The 21,820-nt window shown below is 42.9% G+C and overlaps 1 protein-coding gene across 6 annotated transcripts in view; it reads left to right on the top strand.

The window, feature by feature from the left end:
- The window catches only part of LOC143284775 (hepatocyte growth factor receptor-like), a 231,207-nt gene that overhangs the window by 170,702 nt on the left and 38,685 nt on the right, over window positions 1–21,820 (top strand). For 5 of the 6 annotated variants that reach the window (XM_076591767.1, XM_076591762.1, XM_076591764.1 and 2 more), the window contains 4 exons: window positions 7,289–7,408; window positions 16,905–16,985; window positions 17,889–18,073; window positions 19,393–19,502. In XM_076591767.1, coding sequence (XP_076447882.1) covers window positions 7,289–7,408; window positions 16,905–16,985; window positions 17,889–18,073; window positions 19,393–19,502 — 496 coding nt within the window. The remainder of the gene's footprint in view (window positions 1–7,288; window positions 7,409–16,904; window positions 16,986–17,888; window positions 18,074–19,392; window positions 19,503–21,820) is intronic. The other variant, XM_076591766.1, reaches the window with a different exon arrangement.

The raw sequence follows: 21,820 nt of genomic DNA, 5'->3' as shown, positions 1-21,820 counted from the left end.
TTGAGATGACGGCTGTTGCATCGGATTTGGCCCTTTGAAGTGGCAATCAAGTAGGACCATGGGGAAAACTGCTTCACAACAATGCCTGGGTTTGTCCATTTCTTCTCATTGTCCAGTTTTTGGAGAACTTGGTCACCCGGCTTGAGCTCTGGTAGTGACTGTGCTCCATGATTTGCATTATAGTTATTTTGTTCTGTTTCTTTCTGGCTGCATCCTTTTGAAATGCTGATTTCCCCATTGTTGCTGGTTGCAGATTTTCTGGCAGTGCAGGCAGTGTTGTCCTGATCTGGCGATTGAACAGAAGTTCTGATGTACTTTTCCTCATTGCAGACGAGGGTGTTGCCCTGTCAGCCAATAATCCCCCAAATGGGTCTTGCTGTGCCAAGATTTTCTTAGTGAGCTGCACAGGTCGTTCTGCTTCTCCGTTGGACTGAGGGTGAGGAGGACTTGACGTCTTGTGAGAAAATCCCCTGTCAGAAGCAAACTTTTGAAATTCACAAGATGTGAACTGTGTCCCATTGTCTGTGATGACTGTCTCTGGCACTCCATGTCTGGAGAAAATGTTTTTCATTCTATCGATAACTGTTGTTGAATGCATGCTGGTCAACTGATCAATCTCCAGGTAGCGAGAGTAGTAGTTGATGAGGACTAAGTAGTTTCTTTCTTTGAATTCACACAAGTCCACCACTACCCTTTGGAATGGATGGTCTGGGAGTTCTGTCGGGATGAGTTCCTTTCTTTGAGTCGGCCTACCCTCCAGGCAGTGATGACAGTTTTCTACTGTTTAAGTGATTGTTTCGTTGATACCAGGCCACCAGACCGACATTTTTGCTCGTTCTCGGCATTTGTTGATCCCTTAATGTCCGGCATGAAATTTGTCAATGATGTCTTTTCTCATACTCTGAGGAATGATGATCCTGTTGCCTCTCAGTAGGAGACCGTTACTTTCGCTCAGTTCATTTCGAAGCGAGTACAAATCTCGAATACCAATCTCCACATCAGCCATGTATTTGGGCCATCCATTCTGTGTGTACTGAATTGCTGCCTTGATTAGCGGATCTTTTGCGCTCTCCCGGGCAATTTCCTCCAGTTTGTGGTCAGATACTGGCCACGATGACTTCACAGAATCCACATGAATCTCGACATCATCTTGTAGTTCCATGTCTTTCACGTCACTGTCAGTTTTCTGTTGACTGTAAGTGTGTTGGCGATGATCATCTTTTTCCCTGGCATATACTCAGCTGTGACGTTGAATTTCAAAAGTCTCATCAACATGCGTTGACATCTCACTGGGCAATCTTCTAAGTCTTTCTTGTTCATGAGTGGAATGAGCAGCTTGTGGTCAGTCAAAACCTTGAAATGCTCCAAACCTACTAGACAGCGTGAAAACTTTTCACACGCCCAGACTGAAGCGAGACATTCCTTTTCAATCTGTGCATAGTGTTTCTCTTTTGGAGTCAAGCTTCTTGAGCAGAATGCGACTGGCTTCAGCTCTCCATCGACTTCTTGCAGAAGGACCCCTCCTAGTCCATATTAAGTGGAGTCTGCACTGATAACTGTAGGTTTGGTCAGATCAAAGAAAATAAGTTTTGGTGCAGTGGAAAGCAGTCTTTTCACTGTCTTCAAAGCTTCTGCCTGTGCTGGCACCCATGACCATGCTCTATTTGTCTCCAACAGTTTGTTGACTGGCTGAAGGATTGTTGACAGGTGTGGAATGTATTTGCCTAGAAAGTTCACCATTCCAAGCATCCTGTGTAGCTCATGGACATTCTGTGGATCTGGTATATTGAGGATGGCTTGCACTTTGGACAAGTCTGGAGAAATCCCATTCTTTGTGATTCTGTGTCCCAGAAATTCCACCTCGCACTTCCTGAAATCACATTTGGAAAGGTTCAGCTTCAGGTCCACTTTCTAAAGTCTGTCGAAGACCCTCTTCAAGTGTGTTTCATGCACTGTGCCATTCTTACTGTGGACTAGGATGTCATCAAAGAAACAGATCACGTTTGGTTCTTCTTTCAGTGTTTCTTCCATTGTTCTTTGGAATATCTCTGGTGCACTTGATATGCTTAAAGGCATCCACTTGTAGTGGTATCTGCCACAAGGAGTGATGAATGTAGTCAGTTTGGCTGTCGACTCGTCCAGTGGAATTTGCAAAAATTCTGACGTAGCGTCGAGTTTGCTGAATACTGTAGAGCCTTTCAGTTTGTGGAGTAGATCGTTGGGAGAACATATCTCTCTCGTTTCACCGCAGCATTGAGTTTTCTCAGATCTGTGCAGATTCTCACTGTGCCATTCCGCTTCATGACTGGGATGATAGGGGAACACCAATCAGTGGGGTCTGTGATCTCTTGGATGATATCTACCCTTTCCATTCTCTTCAGCTCTATTTCGACCTTTTCAACAAGAGGTATGGGTACTCTCCTAGCTGCATGCACACTGTAGGTTTGCACATTATCTTGCATGGTGATTTTCACTGCTGGGAAATCAACTGGACGATCATCAAGCTCACTGAATAAGGGACATACTGCATCCACTCTCTTGACGAGACTCATCTTTGAAGCTGCATCCCTACTTAACAGGTCGTCTTGTTTTCCCTTGACAAATATTTTGAGTGGGTATTGTCCATTTCTGAGTTCAACGTCTGCTTCAAATTGTCAGAAACACTGTAGACTTCCTCCTGGATTACGAAGTGTAGCATTTGGAGGTTTCAGTTGTGGACGTGGAATCAGTTTCCCGAACTCAGTGGTTGACATCACCGAGACATCAGCACCAGTGTCAATTTTGAATGTCATTAATTTTCCTTTAATGTTCAGATTGGTTGTCCAAGGAGCTGTGTCAGTGGAATTGACTGTTCCCAAGAAGTACTCAGGTCCCGAGGCAGACGTTGAGTTGACTGTGTCCATTAAATACTTTGCTTCTTCCACTGAGCTGACGTTGCTGCGACCTGTCCTACAACGTGTAGCAAAGTGTCCCAATTTTCCACATTTTCGGCACTTTTTCCCCCTTGTTGGACAGTTTTCATTTTGTCTGTGTGATTTCCCGAATCTTGTGCAGTTGAATCTTCATGTATTTTCCTGCTGAGAGCTAGGTGGTCCAGAATATCCACGACCCCTATACGGCCTAGTTCCCTGACCTCTACCCCTGTTCATTCCTCTGTGGCTATCTATTCTGTACTGCACAGTGTACTCATGAAGTAGGTCTCTGCTCCTTAAGTTGCAATTTTAATGCTCATATTGTCTGGCTTGGTTTTACTGCATTTGCTAGTGTCAGGCCTGCCTGCAGTTGCAGCTTTTCTGACAGTTCCCTGTCTCTAAGTCCTACCACAATTTTCGAATGCTGAGTGCTCTGCTAGGTCATAGAGACAACGAACTAACTTTCAACATGTCTCCCCCTGTTGCCTCAAATGGAACACGGCTCTTTCATGAATAACGTTCACCTAAGGCGTAAAGTATTTGTCAAACACATCTAGAACGTTTGTTAGCATATGCTCGGCACGAACAGCAAATGTCCCGAAAATCTTTTCCGTCTCATTTCCTGTTGTATAAATCAATGTTGATATCTGAACAGACTTCTCTTTATCAAGCTTAGAAGCTTTCACATATCTGTCAAAGCGTTTTCTCCAGTCCACCCATGAGGTTGGTCTTTGGAAGTCAAAAGAGGCAGGAGGCTTGATGTGCGACACACTCAGCTTACTGTTGCAATCTTGAAACTACGTCTATTCTAACCGAATTTTATGTCTGGAACTGCACTGCTGCCACCATGAGGTGTTTTCTATGCTAATCATAGTTGGGTCCTTGATCACAAGAGTTCTCAGCATACAATCACGACTGAACACCGTAATGTTTAATTGAACTAAACATTTATTTTCCATGTGTTCATGACAAGACCAGCTGGGGTGAGTGCTTCCAAGTTCCTGTATGTCGGACCCGTATATCGGAAACGACGGAAATCAATTACTATGCGAACGAACGCGATTGACAAAGGCTCCAAACGAACCACGCTTCAGTCTCTCTTTTATTTGGTTGTAGTCTGTGTTTGTGTCACTGGGCGTTAGTGCTCGGGTGGGTGGGGGCGGAGATTAGAAAAGAGAGATAAACCACTCGCGGCAGGCCCCTTCTTACTGTCTATAACAGTGCTGAAGCCGTTTTGGGGCACACACGCAGTGCGGAAGGATGGGGGTAAATCACCCTCTCCTTCCCCACCTGAAGGAAACTAGTCGGTTCTGACGGTTCAGCTGCAGTAAAGCGAAAGTTAAGTTATGCCTGGAATTTCCCACGTGTAGTAAGATTCGCTGTATACAATGAAAACCGATTCATTTTTGCTTGGTTTTTAGCACGTTTGCATCTGCTTGAATGTAGATAATATAAAAAGAAAATAAAGCAGCTCCCCCCACCACCAACTCCCCCCCCCCCCCCCCCCCCCCCCCCCCCCCCCCCCAGCGCAATGTTGCACATGAGAGAGACAGTTGTAAATTATTGAACTGCGTTTTCGTAACGCTACTTTTTCTTCACACTTTCTGGTTTACATCACCATTTCTTCAACAACAAATATATATATATATATATATATATATCAAAACATAAAACACATATTCAGCTCTCTCTCTCTTCTAACATCTGTCTGTACATACATACATACATACATGAATACATACATACATAATTTCATATAGATCTATCAGTATGTAAATCTAAATCTATCTATATGTACATAATCATATATATAATTCATATATATACGAACGCTTCATGTTGCCCGAGCAGACCGTTGTATTGTGCTCTTTCTCTCTCTCTAAGTCTCTGTCTCTGTCTCTCTCTCTCAGGAGTTTTACATGGCTGTTAAAAGCATCTACGATTCTGTACTTGTATGTGTTCGTGACAAAGGTATTTATTCAGACTTTTTTCAGTGTCCAAGAGGGGTTAAACAAGGTTGTATGCTAAGCTCACAGCTGTTTTCCTTTTTCATCGGTGAATTGGCAGTGGAGTTATCAAAGAAGGGGAGACATGGAATACAAATGATACCTGGCGCAACAGATTTGCTCTTAATGCTATTTGCTGATGATGTTGTTCTCTTGTCTGACACACCCATAGGGTTACAAAATCAATTAAATGCCCTTAAGCAAGAAACAGACAGACTACAACAAACAGTGAATCTCGATAAGACCAATATTATAGTTTTCCGCAATGGAGGTCATCTTTTGACTCGTGAAAAATGGTGCTGTGGTGATAGGGAAATAAAAGTAACCAATACATATAAATATTTAGGAATGTTATTCACAACAAAATTGAGTTTGACATCTGCGTGGGATGAAGCAAACAGAAAAAGGAAAAAAGGTGTAATCCAAATTATAAAATCACTCATGAGACTGCGTTCGACTGACGCTTTCCCTTAGTTTGGGCGGGGCAAAGGCAGCTCATGAATAATGAATGCGTCTCGCGGCGCAGGCTGCCTGGCTTCAGCAATTTCTGCAAGTGGTTTATCTCTCTCTTCTAATCTCCGGTGGGGGTTACTAGTTTGTTCTCTTATAGAGCGCGAGACTGGCCTCTGCAGCGTATACACCCTACTGCAGAAAGCCCAAGCCAGGTGGACTGGACATGTGGTCAGAATGCCAGACAGTTGACTGCCTAAGCAGCTGCTGTACAGATAACTGTGTCAGGGCAAGGGCTCAGTTGGAGGGCAGAAGAAACGCTACAAAGACTGCCTCAAAGCATCCTTCAAAGACCTGGGCGTCGACATCAACATGTGGGAGACGCTTACTCTGGACTGTCCAGCTTGGCGCAGCAAGATCAGCACAGGGGCTCGTGCAGCGGAAGGCAGGCGCATCACCGAGGAGCAGCGAAAGCATGCTGTGCGCAAGGCCCGAGCAGCATCCATTTACTTCCAGAACTGTCATGCAAAGCGCATTCAAAGAAAAAGTGCTGGATGACAATCCACTGTGTTCTACTGTAATTCGAAAACACTTGAGTCACACACGCACATTTTTCAGCAGAATGTTTGTAGGGTACAGGTTATGCTCCAATTTGTTTAGGTTTTGCGACAAAACGGTTTGCTTCAGAGATGTGATTCTGTTTCCAGTTGTATCTCACTATGTTTGATCCAGGTTCGATCCCCAGCTCAGTTAAAAAAAATCACTGACTACCTGTCATCTACATTGTACAAGGTACAGTAGTACTCATGACACACTAATAAGCTGTTAAAATAGTCCAGATCTGCTATTTACGTCAAACTGATGTCTGACCTATGCTAGGATACCAGTTTTAAAGTCTTTAGTTTAACTCAGCTGGGGATCGAATTTCGGAGCTTCCGCTCCCCGGGCGATCATCTTAACCACTAGGCCATGTGTGTCTGTGTGGTAGTGGTCATTGTTTACTGACCTTTTCAACTGTACTTTGCCCAACTGACGAGTCAGACCCGACGGAAAACAGTCTATTCATGTGTGACAAATTGTTCCGCAGTTGAAATTGGTATACGACAATGTGGAACAAAATGTCACAAAATTAATGTGACAAATTGTATTGTCTTGACATTTTGTACCGCGCACACCGGTACAAAATGTAATTGCGACATCTTGTACCGTTTTGACATTTTGTACCACAACAGACGTCCTTTTCGTGGAGCGGCGGCGCTTCGGTTTCTCTGAGCTATACCTGTGGTGATCCAGGCGGGGGTTCATATTGGAATGCAGGTAGTTTGTCGTTTGGCAGCCACACGCCTTCGGGGTGATTTGCTTTGATCCGCTTCTGCAGTTTTTTTTGTTTGCACAGTGACAGGAAGAACTGTTCTTGCTCCTTCTACTGCTTACTGGGGTATCCCTAACTGCTTGGGCACAAAAAATCGGTCAGCGAATACTAGGTGTCTGAGGTCCAGTTAAGGGAGGAAATTATGTCAGGTGAAGAAAGCTGCCTGCCGGGGCAAAAGAATTATGTCCTGGTTAAACAAATTAAGCGAGATCGACTAAAGCGGGGACCACTTCAAGTCTGTTTTTAAACACACACGAACACTGATTCGTCAGTGATGATGTGAATCTACAGGTTTTATGCCCAGTTACATATATTTATGTTAAAAAGAGGATAGGCATAACGTTATGCTGGCACCAACAATTATTCAAAGCAGTAAACATTCAAGATATATTCAGATATTGCAACAGAAGGGGGAGGGCTTCCTGTGTCAGTGAGTTGACAGAGTGAGAACCGCCCCATGGAATCGAACTGACTGGTGACTGGTGAAAAAGTGAGGGTATGATGACTGACAGTGGTGATGCTGATGCTGACTGGTGATGACCGTGCAGAGTGTGGGCCGCTCGTGACAGAACTGATGGGTCAGATAGAAGATACGGGGGAACGTCAGAGGATCCTTACCACCTTGGTCCCTAACAACACCCTTCACCTCGGACACCTCATTGGCAAAGGTCAGAGCATTATTTCTTTATCTGTATGCTTGATTTTTTATGTATTATGTATTTATTCATTTATGTCTACATGTATTTGACATATATATATATGTGTGTCAGGTCAGGTCATTAGATCTGCTACTGGTAACCTGTAATCCAGTACAACCTGTTCAGGGTCGGGTTGCCGGCGACTAAACTGGCACTCCCACCACTCCCTTCCGGGACTGGTGAGGCGGGTGGCTAGACACCCTTATGGAATTAAAAATGAGATCCATAAAAAGGGCGTCGGCTCAGGAGAGCCACCGACGGCCATCTAGATCCACCGTGCTGTGTGCATGCCACACGCAGTTGGCCCCCGGGGTGCGTCTACCCATGCATGCGAAGTCTGGATCCGGCAGAATCTGCGGAAGAAACCTATCGGTTCAACGGAGAGGAAGGCGGTTACAGCAACGCACTGTGGAGTGCAGAGAGCAAGATGAGACACCGAAAGGATATCTTGGTCATCCACTCCATCCGTGTTCATCCTCCAGTCGTCTCGGTTTAGTCTTGCCACTGGAAATTGGTGAACCCGGACGAGAGAGTGAGGTCGACGTTGCGCAACTCCTCTTCACTTTAAACAAACTCATCGCGCAAGTCACCAGTCACCCTTAATGACCTTTCATCCTTCATCCTTTCATCACCCCCAAGTCCTGTGGCGACAGGCGAGCGACGAAACGACAGGTGTGGGTACACTGGCAGACGCAGCCACAGACCTGCACACAGGCGGTTCAGGCCATAGAGTCGTTCTTCATCGACAGGAGCAGCGATGGAGTTCGGCAGCCGTTTGAGCGTCTGAGCAGCCCTCTTTAGGAATGCACTGCTCACCTCCCTGGCATGAGGAAGGGGCTAGAAAAGGTGCCCTAAAAATTGCCTGCTCCATATCACCCTGGCCAGCATACCGCGGATGGTGGGGATCCAACATCAGCGGTCGAAACAAAGAGAAAGAAAAGAAAAAAACAAGGATCGTTCCTCTCACCATTCGTGCTTGGAACATAAGGACTCACCTGGACAGAGATGACGCGGACAGACCCCAAAGGAGAACGGCACTAGTTGCATCCGAACTCACCAGATACAACATCGACATCGCAGCCTTGAGTGAGACTCGGCTTGCAGGCGAAGGCGAGCTGAATGTACGGGGATCTGGTTACACCTTCTGGAGTGGACGAGGAAGCGAAGAGCGACGTGAGGCTGGCGTTGGTTTTGCAGTAAAAACAGCACTTGTCAGCAGGCTAGCTGGAATCCCAAAGGGAGTCAACGATAGGCTTATGACCATGAAACTCCCACTGGCATCTGGCCAGAAGCACCTCACCATTGCATTGTCAGTGCCTACGCCCCAACCATGACCAACCCGTATGAAATGAAGGCGAAGTTCTACGAGGACCTTCACTCTGTCATTGCTGCTATCCCGAAAGCAGACAAGCTCATCATTCTTTGGGACTTCAGTGCTAGAGTTGGCTCTGACTACATCTCCTGGGATGGAGTGATTGGAAAGCACGGCGTGGGCCACTGCAACCCAAATGGATTGCTTTTGCTTCAGACCTGTGCAGAGCACGAACTGCTGATAACCAGCACAGTTTTCTGCCTCCCTACACGTAACAGGACGTCATGGATGCACCCTCGCTCGAAGCATTGGCATCTCATCGATTACGTCATCGTCAGGAAAAGGGATAGGCAAGATGTACGTGTGACAAAGACCATGTGCGGCGCCGAGTGTTGGACAGACCATCACCTTGTAGTCTCGAAGCTGAATATTCGAATCCAGCCCAAGAGACGCCCCCAAGGCCAGAAGGCTCCAAAACGGCTCAACATCGCTAAGCTGAAAAACATCACCATCAAACAGACCTTTGTGGAGCTGCTGGAAGATCGTCTGGAATACGCATCTCTGGACAACCAGAATGTGGAGTCTGACTGGAGGACCCTACGCGAGCTGATCTATAGTACAGCTTCAGAGACCCTGGGACCCATGACCAGAAAGCACAAAGACTGGTTTGATGAAAACTGTGATGAAATCAAGCAGCTTGTGGATGAGAAATGCCGTCTGCATCAAGCCTACCTGAGCAACCCAAAGTCCACATCAAAAAAGGATGCGTACAATGCCATCCACAGGACTGTTCAGCAAAAGTTAGTCAGATGCAGGGTAAGTGGCTGAGTGACAAAGCAGATGAGATCTAGGGATATGCTGACAGGCACGATATGAAGAGGTTCTATGATGCCTTAAAAGAAGTCTACGGCCCCACATCCTCAGGATCATCCCCCCTCCTCAGTGCAGATGGGAATACCTTGATCACCGAGAAGGAGGAAATTCTTGAACGCTGGGCTGAGCACTTCAACAGTGTCTTAAATCGCCCTTCTTCCATAAATGATGAAGCCATAGACCTTCTCCCACAAGTCCCCATCAGCGAAGCACTGGACGATCCACCAACACTTCTTGAGACCCAGAAAGCAATCCGTCTACTATCCAGTGACAAAGCACCTGGCTCAGACTCCATACCAGCAGAGGTCTACAAGGATGGAGGCACTGTGCTGAGAAGCTCCATCAGCTGTACTCACTCATGTGGAAAGAAGAGACGATCCCCCAGGATTTCAAAGATGCATCTGTCATTCACTTGTACAAGCGAAAGGGGAACCGGCAAGCCTGATATAACCATCGGGGCATTTCCTTGCTCTCCATCGCAGGCAAGATACTTGCCAGGATCCTACTAAACCGCCTCACAGCACACCTTGACCAAGGTCATTTGCCTGAGAGCCAATGTGGATTCCGGAAAGAGCGCGGAACCACCGACTTGGTGTTTGCTGCAAGGCAGCTGCAAGAGAAATGTCAGGAGCAAAATGCTGATCTGTTCTCCACCTATCTATATCGACCTCACTAAGGCCTTCGATACCGTGAGTAGAGAGGGTCTGTGGAAGATCATGGCCAAGTACGGATGCCCTCGGAAATTTATTTCCTTGGTCAGCCAATTCCATGAAGGCATGCAGGCTCGAGTCCAAGACAATGGCGAAACATCTGCTCCTTTTCCTGTCACAAATGGTGTCAAGCAAGGCTGCGTCCTGGCTCCAACACTGTTCAGCCTCATGTTCTCTGCAATGCTTACTGATGCCTTCAGAGATGGCGATGTTGGAATCGGCCTAAAGTACCGAACAGATGGCAAGCTGTTTAACCTCAGAAGGCTTCAAGCAGAAACGGAGGTCATGACAGACATCATCAGAGACTTTTTGTTTGCTGATAATTGTGCCCTCAACGCTGGATCTGAAGCTGACATGCAACTCAGCGTCGACAAGTTTGCCACTGCCAGCAGGAACTTCGGCCTTACCATCAGCACGAGGAAAACTGAAGTTCTCCATCAGCCAGCCCCAGGGAAACCCCACGTTGAGCCCAACATCACAGTCAACGGTCAGTGCGGTGGAGCGGTTCACATACCTTGGCAGCACACTGTCACGAAATGCGACCATCGACGGTGAAGTGAATGTCAGGATTGCAAGAGCAAGCGCAACCTTTGGTAGACTCTATGCAAATGTCTGGAACAGAAGAGGAATTGGTCTTGAGACCAAGCTAAAGGTCTACAGAGCAATAGTTCTCCCCACAATACTGTACGCCTGCCATCTGCGCATTCACAGATAGATTCATGAGCATCCCCCCACCACCACCCTCCCCCCATCCCCCAGCTGGATGACAACGATGGTCATCATCGATCTCGATGGACACACACCATATATATATATATATATATATATATATATATATGTATGTATGTATGTATGTGCATATATATATGTATATGTGTATATATATATATATATATATATATATATATATATATATATATATGACGCAGCACGCGAAAACCTGGCTAAAGTCGTAATTTATCATTTTTTACTTTTGTATTCCTTCTAAAAGTTTAAAAATCAAAGATTAAGATAGAAAAAACAAAACAAAACAATTGATCTATCTGTCATAGTTTTTTGTTGTTTTTTTCCTACGATTTTTTCCTGTCATGTGCCTGAGGAGTAGAAATGGAGTTCTTGAAAAAAAACACATGTGCCTGTGACTTAAGAGGTTTATGAGGTGTCAAAAGATTCAGAACTGAATAAACTTTTAATTTCCATATGAAAAAGGCACAGGAAAATTCATATTTTCTCTGTGTGCTACTCAAACGAAGACAAGTATTGCAAATGGAGGAGTGACGTCATGCAGTAAAGCTCATTCAGTCACAATAAGCTCTTGGGAAAAACCTATATATTTGTCTGCCTGTAGCTTCAAAACAAGAATTTTCCTGAACATACATGTGGTGTCAGACGATTCAGAATTAAGTGAATTTTCGATATGTCAAAGGCACAGGAAAATTAGTATTTTCTCTCTGTACTCAAGCAAAGGCAAGAATGGCAAGTGGAGGAGTGACGTCATGCAATACAGACTGTACAGCCACAAGAGAGCCGACGGCGACAGTTCAAATGTTTCACGCCCGTAAGCTGATGCAAGAATCTTTGGAACTTCGGCTTAGATCCAGATCAAACTAACGTTTATTAAGTGTTGTCATGTGTATTGCCACATAATCAGCTGACGTGAAATCAGCCTGGAACATAGAGTCAATGATTAGTCTCTATGGCCTGGAGCAAAGCCCAAATCTACTGAAGTAACGATCATGTCGTTTGTATGCAGCATTACAAACAGCTCCAGCGTCTTGACAACGATGGAGATCCTGTGTGAAAGTGGTTGAGGGAGTGAGAATGTGCGTGCGCGCGTTTGTGTGCTTTGTTAATGCTCGCATGTTTATGTGACGTATGTGCGCGGGTGTGCCCTTGTGTATGTGTGTGTGCCCACGTGTACGTGTGCAGTTTATGAATCTGTGTATAATATGTTTGAAGATGTGAGTGGTGGTAAGGTATGTGTGTGTGTTCTCGTGCGCACGTATTTTCCCTGTAAGTGTAAAAAAAAGAACATGGTGACTGTGTGTGCATGAATGCATGCGTGCGTGCTCATACTCACACATACAAACATATAAACACACACATAGGGCCGTGGGCAAATCCGCACGCTCCCGAACACAAGAAAATCTTGTATATTGTTCGGAGTGGAAATGCGCGTTTGATCCGCCAATTACAAATCGTCGAAAGAATGGGCTTGTCCAGAGTGACTGCCGAAAATGTTTCACCAGAATTTGCTTCGGGACATTTTTGTTACAAGTTAGTAAAGCAGGAAAGTTGCGACAAACATAGAGGAAGTTTGAAACTTTGACAGATCTGAATAATGATTTTAAAACAATGAAATAAAGATGGATGTAGTGTGTTAAAGATAGGATCGTTTTGTTTTTGTTTTGTTTTGTTTGTTGTTGTTTTTTTGTTTTTTTTGCTGCCCCATCATCTGCGCCGTTTCAGTGGCATTACACCCACGCCGCTCATTTAGATTCCCCCATACACGGCCACACCCGGGTTCGTCCGTCGCAGTTCCAGCAGTACATCGATGTTAGGTCGCCTGGAGGCCACACACCAGAGGAGACCCTGCACTGCTGCTGAGTCACTTCGGTGGTGTTCAGTGGTGCCTGTTCTGTTTTAACGTACTTAGGACACCACCTACTAAGCCCCCTACTAACGACAATAATGGCTTAGTCGCGGAGCCAGACTGAGCGAGCGTCTCTCCCAGTGTGGAGACCGCCACCACGTCCCTCAAACAACAGCCCCCCATGAATCTGCCGACACTGACGACATTGACAGGACTCCCCCCAAGCACGGAGGTGGAGGGGTATCGAAACTGAGGTCACCATGAGAGCAGGGCATGAAAGGTCACAGACTTTGAGACTATTTTGTTTATATTGATGACGATGAAGGAGAAGGAGGATGACGAGATGATGACGATGTTGCCATGGAAGTCCATTTTGGTTTGGGACTGCGTGACAAGGCTGTACTCTACGCTTCCTGTCATAATGATATCCCGGCGTTAACCAGGCCCGAGAGATACAGACACTTGCAGTGTTGGTCTGGTAATTAGAGCAACACACCCAAAGACGCATCCTTGAAGTGGATGACACTCGACTGTGTGGTCCCAGTCTCCCCATTTAAGCCCACAGCACACTCAACTCTGGGTAGGAGCCGGCCACGGGCCGAAAAACCCACCTCCGCTGGGATTCGAACCCGCGTCCTCCCAGCCGTCAGTCCGCGACGCTAACCACAAGATAGGATCGTTTCGTTTGCAGCAACAACATGATTTTGAAAAACACTAGTATCAGATGGTGATAAAATAAATGATATGTATCAGATTCATATCAGTACTGTTAACTGCTCCCCTCCCTTCCCTTTGTCACTTTTGATTTTGTTGTTGTTCAGCAGGAATCGCGCATAAATAATGGCATTGTTTGTTGGCAGAAGCAAAAGAAAAGCATGGAACATATTAACTGTGTAAGCAAACTACTAATGCTTTCTTGACGATGATGGATAACCAGTCTAAGTCCCTGAGTACATCGTTGAGCAGTTTGTTGCCCTGTAGTTTGATTGTCTGAGCAATCTGCGTGTCGTCACCATAGTCAGACAGCCTCTCCTCGCTAGAGAAAACATTGGAAAATACTACACCCACATCACCAGCTCTTGAACGGCACACACACAGAGCAGTTTATCCGAGAGAGTGGATGTAGAACGGCGGTGATTGCAAATAGGAGAGGGAAAGACCTTTGTGGACCATTCTACAAAAGCTCAAGAAACTTTATATGAACTGATTCACTGCTCCTGCACAGTGGTGTGCAGGGAAAGGTGCAAATGCTGCAAGACCAACTTAAAGTGCACATCATTGTGTACATATGGCAGGGACTGTCACAAAGACTAAACATTGCCCAGTTGGAAAGGGTTTTTCAGAAACTTCGTGGTACCAGCCTGATGTTTGTTTTTCAGTCAAGCTGAAACTACCGAAATTGTTTATTTGGCCTTATAGAGTGAACATTGTGTACTTTGTGACTCTTGTAACCACACATGACATGCATGTGGGATTCTCATCTCAAGAAACCGTCCCCCACCCCTACCCCCATACTCTCATCATCCCTCCTTTTCCATTGCCATTTGATGTCTCGTGAGAGTTGATGACTGCATTTACGCCCATCAGCCCTACCTTAACATTTGTTCAGAGCCATAAGTCTTTGCTACAGATCTCCTTTACAATTTTTATATGACCTGGTGTCCTAAAGGTAGATGCAAGCATGCAGCAACTGGTCTGGTGCTGTGATTGGAATGGACTGGTCACTTTTGTAACTTTTGTTATGAGAATGTGCCAGCCAGTCATATATCTGATCATGTAAGTGCGTTATTGGATCAGTCGTTTACAGTCAAAATCAGTTACAAGAGCACAGTCTGGAAGACAATGGCCTTGGCTGATGGGTAAAAGCAGATTTACGTTTTTAAACTTCTGAGGACTGTGTTAAACATTCCTTTTTTATGCTTTTTAGTACCGTAGCAAATATGATTTGAAACGAGAACGGTCTTACTGTATTTCCCACACTATAAAACATCTGTTTCGGTAGTTACAGTAGCATGGTTATACGCAGTCACCACGACCTAATAAAATATATATTGTTGTTCAGGCATTAGAGATAACCTTCCAGGCCTCATTATGGATTTGCTGGTCAAGGCCATCACATCTTGCAGTGACCTAATTACAGATTTAATTCATCTCCTGATGTGCAGCTGATAGACTTTAAACAAAATAAATTCAATACAATTACATTCCAGGTAATCAGAGTGTTTGTGAATTTAGCTAATACAGATCTCGTGCAGCACAGTATTTGTGTGAATGGTCACAGGTAGTGCGATAAACAAACACACTGTTTAAAACAGTTGTCACCGTAATGTAGTCAGTGCGTGTGGTGATTTAATTTCAATCTATGTGCCTCAAAATGTTCAGATAGCATCATAGTACATGCGTGAACACATATTTCCATTCAGTTGTCTCTGGCTACAAATTTTGTATTTGTCTTCAAAACATTTAAAGTTAAAGGATTTGCCGGTCACGGTTATTTGGTTTTACTGTGACCAAATTACATGTTTAGTGCTAAACCTATTAAACAAAGTGTTTGAAATAAATAATGTACATAATACAACAACACACTGATTGTTTGGAAATCAAAAGTGATGCTCAAAGGAAAGACAACATTTAGATCTACATTTGAAGTGATGTGGCCAGTGCGTGAAGGGTAACCTACATTCATAGACATCTGTAGCCAAACGAGGAACGTGTCAAGATAGAGTCACAGTTCATGTGGGCAGCAGGTCATGCTTTCACTTCACAACCTAACCGTTGGGATTCGTCGAGAATTGCTGCGAGTCGCTTGGCAGACGATGTTTTCGAAGGCGCCATATTTGTTCACTTCACGTTGCGTCGATTTTATGAACATATTGGTTCTTCGATGAGTTTTCGTAAGTCACACACACCACAGAATGAAACAACATCAATCAAAACATTCCACAGAAAGCCTGAACTTTCAATAAAAAAATTTTTTTTCGAACTTTGAATCGGAAACTTGGCTAAATTCGAAGACTCGATGGGACCCGGCTAAGTCGCAACTTACGGAGGGTAGCCAGTAAAACCGTTGAAAACCGACTACATTCATACGCTATCTTGATTTCAGAAGGTCTAGTGGAGACGATTAATGCCTGTTCACTGCTTAATTCTGTTTATGACTTAGCAGATCGGAGTTTCCCCATCTTCATTGCATTCAGCATGCAACTGAAATTGCAGTATTTTTTCTACATGGTTTTGACAGGCATGTACATGAAAACATTGAAAACACTACAGTTCCGGGGTGTTTTGTGCAAAGATACTTACCGACAGCAATGATAAGACTTCGGAGATGCGATATTTACAAAAATCCCGATCTTCATAACTTTGACCCAGACTACTTGTTTTTGCGTACAGCTAACAATCGCAGGATGCGACGTCAGCCGGGTTTTCGCGTGCTGCGTCACACACACACACACACACACATATATATATATATATATATATATATATATATATATGCATTTCTCCATTATTTTTATATGCATTACTTAGTAAGTTGTTTGGAATGTTCATTTTCAGCGGCAAGAACAGTACACACTTTCTCTTTTTATTACAATATGTCAGTCAGTTTCTTATTTCAAGGTGTTAATTGAATGAGCAACAATTGTTTGTTGTTCTTTGTTGTTGTTGTTTTACATCAGGCCATCTGAAAAAGAAGAGAAGATAGATGTGAGAAAACGAAATACATAGTAACGTGTGGGAAGGAGTTTTGGAAAAGAAATTTGAAGTATGTGTTCCAAAGTGCATAATGGAAACGATAAATAATACACAGAAAACAATATATGCAACAAGGGCAGAAGGGATACAGCATGCGTAGCATGATGCCAATGAGTATCAACACACACACACACACACACACACACACACACACACACACAGTGAGTCAATAAGAACAACAGATTAAAAAAAAATCAATATCTCTCAATATATTCCAAACAGGTCACTTTGGGCACGTGTACAGTGCCGAGCAGCAGGGAGTGGATGGGAAATCTACAGCTGTGGCAGTGAAAGCATTGCAAGGTGGGGTGATCAGCTTGCAGAGTATGGAGTGTTTATTTGCTTGCATGTTGAAGAGGAATGGGAGGGACATGAAAGGAGATCTTATCTGCTAGGCCAGAGTGTATGAGCTTCTGTGCAAGCTCCATACAGCAGTCCTTCCTATCAGTCTTCCCTCGGCATACAGAAAAGCACTGGGCCCGAGGAGAAGTGTCTTGTAGGAATTGATGGACCCAAGACTTTCACCTTTTTATAATACATTTCTCTCTCTCTCTCTCTCTCTCTCTCTCTCTCTCTCTCTGTGCGCGCGCGCGTGCGCGTGTGTGTGTGTGTGTTTGCTTTTTTTCATCGTTTTCACATCAACGCCTCCCCCTTTTTTGACGACATTCATCATCAGTCTTCGACGAATTTCCACTTAACGAATTTAAAGAATTTCATGTTTTCCTATCACATGTGCATCTCGCACTAAAAAAGCAGAATGTAGTCACCCTATTTTCATTTTGAGCATGTACTGAAAAAAATGACAAACGTAAGTGACCATGTTGGTTGGAGTTTGTGCATGCCCATGCCACACATTACATTACCTTCTTCCCATTAGACAGATACGAGTTAACAGAGAAATTACTCCATGAAACAAACAAAGCTGAAAATGTTGTTGGTTTTATTTGTTTTTTTTCGTTGTCAGGATTTTTCGACATGATAAAACAGACGTGTTGACGTATATCAAACAGTATCTCGTATCTCCATTTTCTTATCAAAGACAGAGCTAATTAATGCATTGGCAATTCCTACAGGAAGAGGCAAAACTGAAACCGTACTACTACCACTGCTTACTTTTCTGTATGCGATCTGATAGCCACTGTGTAGTCTAAGTTCTCTAGCAACATGCAACACTCATTTGCTATTCCCATTCTTTTGTCTGGACAGCCAAGAACAAGGACACTGCGGCCATACTGAAGTTCTTGCAGGAAATGGTGGAGCTGAAGACGCTGCAGCATCCACGCCTGCTGCCGGTCACTGGTATAAGTGTAGCAGCAGGCAGTGACGTACTTGTCGTCTATCCCTTGGTCACCAACTCAGATCTGTGGAGTTACCTGAGGGATTCTTCCAAGGTGAGTTTCAGTTTCAGTAGCTCAAGGAGGCGTCACTGCGTTCGGACAAAACCATATACGCTACACCACATCTGCCAAGCAGAAGTGAACTGTACTGACAGAAGGATATTCCTATTTTCATTTTGTAGACTAAACTGGGTAATTTCTGAAGTTTGCAAACTTAAAGATTTATGATTGAAACAACAATTTTAATGACCCACAGGGCGCTTTATATGAAAGAAAAAGTTACGTCAATCACTCATTAAAGAACTTCTCTTTTTTCACCCCTTCCCCTTTCTCTCATTCTTCATACATATAAAGTTAGTTGGCAGATTGGGGCGATGTTGGAGAAGTGGGAAATCGAGAGTGCTTACAGTTATGTTTTCAAAACATGAGTTTGTAGTGAAGAGCGAAAGGCAGAGACGGAGTCATATGAACGGATATTATGTGGAAGGTTGTTCCAGATGTGGTTGTTCCTATGGACACAGATCGTTTTCTTTTCAACCGCCAAAAGACGTGGAACAAGCTCCCTGATAACCTCCGTCATTCTGATTCCCTTGCATCTTTTAAATCTCGTCTCAAAAAATTCCCTCAGCAATAAGTTCAGTTGTGGCTGGTCCACTTCCTTTGCGTTAGCTGTGCTTGACTATGTGTGTATACATATTATACATATGTATGTGTACATAATTACATGCATACATATGAATGTGCATTGTGTGTGTGTGTGGGGGGGGGGCACTTGTATTTATGTATGTTTGTGCGTGCCTATGTGTGCACATGTGTTGAGGGTAGCTGTAAGTTATTCATGTATGTTAAAATGTATGTATGCATAGTGTGTGTGTGTGTGTGTAACATTGATGTAATGTGTTATGCAAACAAAGGTGTTTTTGTAAAAGTATCCTTTTTTTCTTCTTTTTTTTATGTGAGGAACAGCAAAGAGGAAAGAGCGTGCACCACGGGTTTTTGTATTTATGCAAAGAATTTCCATAGGGTAACAGTAAGAAGAGCCTTGGTATTTTAATGCTTGAAGAGAAATACTTGAATTATCTAAAGAAACAGAATTTTATTATCAGTGTCATTGCATGCTTTGCTATTGTTTGCTCTTCTGGTTTTCTGCTGTTCACTCTTATTCTTTGCTGCATTGTTTACATATTAACTTTATTCCAGTAACTTGAAATGAGTTTGTATGCGTGTAACCAAGAATTGCTTCGTGTTTCCTTCTTTGGACTCTGTCGCCAAACAGAGAAAGAAAGAACAAATGATTTAGGACAACGGCACGAAGTAACCATACTGATTATATTAACTGTATCAGTGTTACAAACTTTGCAATCATGTTTCAGGAATTGACAACTCTGCAGTTACTTAGCTTTGGCCACCAGATTGCTGACGCCATGACCTTTCTACAAGATGTCAACGTTGTTCACAGGAACCTGGCTGCTCGCAACTGTTTGTAAGTGAAACATGACTGATCTGCTGTGTACAAAGGAATTCTGGGATAAACAAAAATACATCATTATAATGTGACCATGTAAATAATGCTAATGTTATTGATGAATTCTTATGGGCACATGTTAACTGGTGTATGTTCTGGTTAAAAAAAATAATGTGCTGACTGTAAGAATATTTTGTACTGTGCGGTATCACCCCATCGCGCATTGCCCCGGCATATTTCGTTGGTCAGAAAAGACCCATTTTGCACAGCGGCAATGGAAACTTGATCCCTTTTCGTACTCTCATCGTGGACATTAAGAGGCCAGAATTTGATTCGGTAAAAGTCCCATGTTCAAATATTTTGAATATATGAAACAAAACAAAACATGCCAAGAGGTTTTGCAGATAAAAAAGAAATTGTGATGATAAATATTCTGAAATCGTACCAAACATTGCCCATGAGACGCTTGAGGGTGTCATAGAATTTCAAGCATGAGAATCTGAGAGCAAGCAAGGTATGAGCTCTAGAATACTTAGGTCTCTTGGACATTTTCGACCCACAAGATACATATTCTGTTGAATTTGGTTATTCACTGCACAATTTAGGCTTGAGAAACAAATGATTAGTATTTGTTTAACAATTGTATTCTTTTACGGAAATCTAGATATTACAAATAAGACATTCAAGATTTTTTTTCTCGTTATACCTAGCATCCATAACATACATTTGCTGAGTACGTTAATGGCACGAAACACGCTGAAACACTGTTGTTCATGCGCATTTCTTTCCTCTATATTTTGCATAACTTCTCCAAAATCTCCTGAACAGATTCCATAGATTTTTGAAATACTGTAAATAGAAAATTGAAAACAAAAACTAAACATTTTTTTGTGTTAATGAATCGAGAAATGAATACATAAAATGCATTACTATGAATAACTCTAAAAAATGAAACATACAAATTTGCTTACGACAAAAAGTCCCCTTTATAAAGGTGACGGACAATCGTTTGAAACGTATATATCAGTGGAAAAAAAATGTAGAGCAAAATCCGGATTACATATGAATATTGGTATTGATGCCGTTTGCTCAGGATGCAATAAGAGGTCAAAGACTAGATAACTGCTACACCTTGAAATGGAATAGAATTTCCCGAACTTTAAAGTACTTGGTTTGTGGTTTAATAATGACCTCAGGGAATGTGAAACGCAGATTATGATGAAAAATTAACTAAAATAAAATCAAAGTTGAAATGATGGATGAAACGACAAATCACGGTACTCAATGACATTCTTCAATCACAGTGCTATCAAACTTGATTCACGATTCACGATTATTGCTCCCGAATCTGTCTGGTGATTGCAAAAATGTGTTATGTTTTCTCATTAAACAAAAACAGCAACAAAAAGCATAACCAAAGGTGGTTTAAAAGTGCCCAGTTTTGAATATGAAATTTTACTTTCATGCTTTTAAAACTGACGTGGCTTAGAACAAATAAGAGACAAAAACTACAAATGGAAAAAAGGGCAATAGAAATAAATAGAAATGTGTTGAATGCATTGAAAATTATTGATCAGGATATTAGGAATGTACAAACAAACATCTAAATTTTGGACAGACGTTCTCAATGCATATCATTACAGAACAGAAATACAGAATCTTTGAGAGATGCTGGATGAACCCATTCTCTTCAATGAAAGAATCTGCCACGCAAAAACTGGATTGACAAAGGTATTAAAAATGTTAGTGACTTTCTCAAGAAGAATGGAAAGTTATTACATTGCATAGAATTCAGAAAAAATGTAATTTGACTATTGATTTTGTGACTTTAACTGGAAGAAACTGGCACGAAAATTTTCCACGAAAATGTAACATACTTATAAATAGTAACGCTGCAGCTGATGAAAATTCTGCTGTGCGAACACAACATTCAGTCAAGAGAGGAACCCAACCGTCTTCCACCACTATGTGTGACAGTAACCAATAGCCTTAATGCCACAGAAAATGTGAAGAAAAATATTACAACCTATGGAATGGAAAGAAGGATTCATAAAATTAAGCACATTAAACTCATAATCTTTTTTCATATGAGAATAGTCCACAGAAGTATGACAACAAATGTAGTCCTTGAAAAAAAGGAGCATTAGCTGATGATATGTGCATTTTTTGTAACACTGAAAAAGACATCATTGATCACATGTTCTGGATATGTCATGTTGCACAACAGTTTTGGAAACTCATTCAGACTATTTTCAATGAAAGTAGTGAATTAACATCAAATCTGAGATTAACTGAAAACTTTGTATGGGTATGATGAAAATATCAAAACATTGGAA

Source organism: Babylonia areolata, chromosome 8, assembly GCF_041734735.1.
Source record: "Babylonia areolata isolate BAREFJ2019XMU chromosome 8, ASM4173473v1, whole genome shotgun sequence".
Classification (NCBI taxonomy): domain Eukaryota; kingdom Metazoa; phylum Mollusca; class Gastropoda; order Neogastropoda; family Buccinidae; genus Babylonia; species Babylonia areolata.
The sequence above is the reverse complement of the archived record's forward strand: the minus strand, read 5'-3'. Positions and strand labels throughout refer to the sequence as shown.